The 3,560-nt window shown below is 38.1% G+C and overlaps 1 protein-coding gene across 1 annotated transcript in view; it reads right to left on the minus strand.

Moving 5' to 3' along the window:
* The window catches only part of tfb2m (transcription factor B2, mitochondrial), a 7,918-nt gene extending 4,707 nt beyond the window's left edge, over positions 1-3,211 (minus strand). Inside the window, exons 1-7 of the mRNA XM_013999589.1 lie at positions 3,053-3,211; positions 2,286-2,619; positions 1,978-2,167; positions 1,204-1,295; positions 954-1,107; positions 550-698; positions 185-274 (exon numbers count right to left, since the gene is read on the minus strand). Of these exons, the coding sequence (XP_013855043.1) occupies positions 185-274; positions 550-698; positions 954-1,107; positions 1,204-1,295; positions 1,978-2,167; positions 2,286-2,546 (936 nt within the window). The 5' untranslated portion in view covers positions 2,547-2,619; positions 3,053-3,211. The remainder of the gene's footprint in view (positions 1-184; positions 275-549; positions 699-953; positions 1,108-1,203; positions 1,296-1,977; positions 2,168-2,285; positions 2,620-3,052) is intronic.
* Positions 3,212-3,560: the final 349 nt, after the last annotated feature.

The raw sequence follows: 3,560 nt of genomic DNA on the forward strand, positions 1-3,560 counted from the left end.
AATAATAATAATAATAATAATAATAATAACATGCAAATGAGTTTGTTTGGGTTAGTTCATTGAAATATTATTGGATATCTGTATTGGCAAGTCAGGGCTCTTTAAGAATCGTTTCTGACCCACAAAACCAGAATCAGTGCATCTCTACTAAGTATACTAAAAAGGTTTCTTCTTCATTTTATACCGTATGCAGGAGTTCAATATCACAAGCCATCTGCCAGAGGACACCAAAGGCCTTGTAGGTCAGCTTGTCACCAGGACGACTCATCATTTTCTAATGAAGAAACGACTGGGTTAATTGTTTGACACGTGTCTTAGTAATGATTTATACAAGTTATCACATTCTACTTCAGCATCAGCTAAGCTATTGTGATGTGAAAACTGAATAAAGCAACTGAGGCAAAGATGACACAAACCTTCAACTATTACAACTAATAAACTGGAGAAGTTGTTGGTTTTAAGCTGCTCAAATGAAATAAAAAGATGCGAGCATTCATGTCATCCCAAACTCACAAAAACGATTTAAATGTGCATAGTTTTTGTATTTACCATGTACTCCGTCTCGCAAATAAAGAGGTTGAGCTCTATTCTTCCGTATCTGTAAATGGAAAGTCGCTCGAACAAAGCATAAACCGTCTTCAACAGAAAGCCACGCATGTTACTACGGGGCAGGATTCCCACCACCTTCACTGGGACATCTGGAGAGATGGACAAATAAAAACATTACCACACACGCAGAGTTATAAAAGCTGGCACTCTGTAATGCAATACACAGAATTTGTAGCTAAATAATGTAAAAAAATAAAAACTAAAACAGAATAAATTCAATTTTTTTCCATTTATCTCAAAAGTGGAGAGCAGAACTCATAGCATTACTCTGCAAGTATGCATGCATAAGAGAAAATCTGCAACATTGTGGATTTTGTCTGTTTCTGAGTTTTGTTTTCTTATACCATCATTCCAAGCAGCCTCTGATATTCCCAGGTCAGTGAACAGTTTGTCAGAGAACATAGTTCCAGGGCCCAACTTGCCAGAACCGATGGGGTCGAGGTTAAAGTAGTTACAGTGAACCACTTTCAGCTGACCATCAAGCTGTGCCTCCAGCTCCTACAACACATAAACAGGTTTTCAAATAATGAGAAGTAAAGTAATACTGTGTATGGTCAAAAAAATAGCTTGATTGCTTTAAGACATTAGTGGTACCTGCAAATTATTTAAGAAGACTTCGCTACCCTCAAGAGCTACAACTCTTTGAGCACCAGCGTTTAATAATGCTTTTGTCAACACTCCCGGACCTAAGAAACATAGAAACAGAAATTAAATCAGTTTTTCACTGCAAAGGTTTTCGCCTTGATCGGCTTAAATCTGTCACCAGCTGGACAAATAAAAAAAAAAAAAAAAAAAACCCCCCCCCCCCCCCCCGTCTTTAAACCATCAATACTGAGATCTCTGACTTTTTATTTGGTCCGTGAATGCACCATCAGCTGGACTCTATATTTAATTAGTTTTATTTGATCTTATCTAAGTAAAATATTTTGTATTTATTTGCAGTTTTAAAACAACAAGTTGATCGAAGTTGTTTATGGCCACTATTTATTACAAGTGAATATTAAATAAGATAGAAACAAACATGCACAAGTTTATTTTATTTTATTTTATTGAAACCGGGCTGATTGTAGTATTTACAGTGACAGCTGTACCTCTGTCAGATCTAGAGAAATGTTTGTCAAATCAATGTTGTTGTTTTTTTTGTGTGTGTGTGTATGTGTGTGTTGTTTGTTTGTTTGTTTGTAGCTACACTAAGCTACTATCTGCCCTGTTGAAAGAATATCAATATCGGCAGGTCAGGGCTATTAAAATATTGAATATGGGTATCAACCCATAAAACTAGAATCGGTGCAACTCTATTGTAAATACTATTAATTTGGTTTGTTTGTCCAAAGCCGGATGAACACTGCACAAAAAGATAAAACATACCTGGGTTACATTCCAAGATAACAGCTTTACTATCCCGTAGATCAGGTCCTAAATGCTGTGCTACCACATTAGCCAGATGTGGGTCCACGATGAATTGTCTTTTATTTTTAAAAGCCTGAGCCTGACGTATATTCTCCTCTAACGTCCCGAGATCCAGATAGTCAAAACTGCTCAAAGGACGAAACTGGCCCTGTGAAAAGACATTAATGCGTACAAATGTATTAAAGCCACATTAATCAAATACAAAACTTATTTTAAAGGTTTTGATTTGAATTTTTATGGGTTTTGAAAAATGGGATTTAACCTACCTGTACAGCTGCTGCAGATAAGTTTCTTTGTGTTAGCGCTGACGTTTTCTCTAAACAAGGCAGCTGGGAACTTGGACCAAGCGAGGGCCGACCTAGACCCATAGAGTCCAGGCTGAAAGACCTTCTGTGAAGCACAGGAATCCCACGATCACACCCCACAGGGGCCAACACTGCCTTTGGTAAGCAGTGTCTACTTCTGGCAATGTGGCAGTAAGGAGAGCGCAGCATCAGCTCCATCACTTTACAAACCTGGGTGGCCATGATGAACTACAAGGCATTAAGCTACTACAGAGGGAAAAGAGGGTGGAGATTTGGACACCTCTGAAAGAATTCCCTGCAAAAAGAAATGGGATAAAAACAAGAAGATTTGTGGCGGCATTAGTGAACGTGGCTGCATCATGAACTATATACATTTAAATTAAATACGGAATAATTCTCAAATCGTGTTCTCACATACTGACTTGGTAAGTAGATAATTGAAAACATCAGCTAAAACACTAGTATACAACTTGTTCTAGGCTTGGTCAAACACAGGTCTACCTGTACGTTCACGTTGGACTAAATTCTAAACGAAATTTAATTGTAATACCAAATTAACGATTCACATGGAAATACTGTGCTTAACAGCATCTACATAAGCACAAAGTAACATAAAACATACATTTCGTCAAACGACTGAGGGTTCAACTTGTCTTGTTGACTGAACGTGCTAAGTAAGCTATGCTATCAAAAGAACAACTCTTTTATCACAAAACTAGCTAACTTACCTCAGACTATAGGTTGACGTTTATTCACAGATCTAACTATTTCCGGCGGGTAAAACCTCCTTTTGTGTCTGTAAATGATGATCAAACTCGGTGACATTGAGCTCCTCGCATCTTTACCCTCTGCACATTTCTTTCGCAAAATCTCGTGTTGCGTCGCGCGCATGTCATTGACGTCACAAAACAGCGACGAACAGTGCGAAAAACTACAGGAAGTCCTTTTTCCTTCTTCTTCTACGTTTATCGGCGGCCGTGTTGCCGCCACCTAAAGCTGGTAGTAGCTTAGCTAAATCAGGGGTCTGCAACCTTTACAATCAAAAGAGCCATTTGTGCTCCTTGTCTCACTGAAAAAATGTGTTCGGGGCCACAAAACAAGCTACAACTGTGATTATCAACTGGTGGTCCGTGGGCCTTTTCGGGATCCTTTTACGGTCAGTGGAGGTGACATAATAAAACTAAAAATATATTGTTATTATTATCATATTATTTATTATTATATACGTCAGAATGA

The sequence above is a fragment of the Austrofundulus limnaeus genome, unplaced genomic scaffold (genome assembly GCF_001266775.1).
Source record: "Austrofundulus limnaeus strain Quisiro unplaced genomic scaffold, Austrofundulus_limnaeus-1.0 Scaffold2359, whole genome shotgun sequence".
Taxonomy (NCBI): Eukaryota; Metazoa; Chordata; class Actinopteri; order Cyprinodontiformes; family Rivulidae; genus Austrofundulus; species Austrofundulus limnaeus.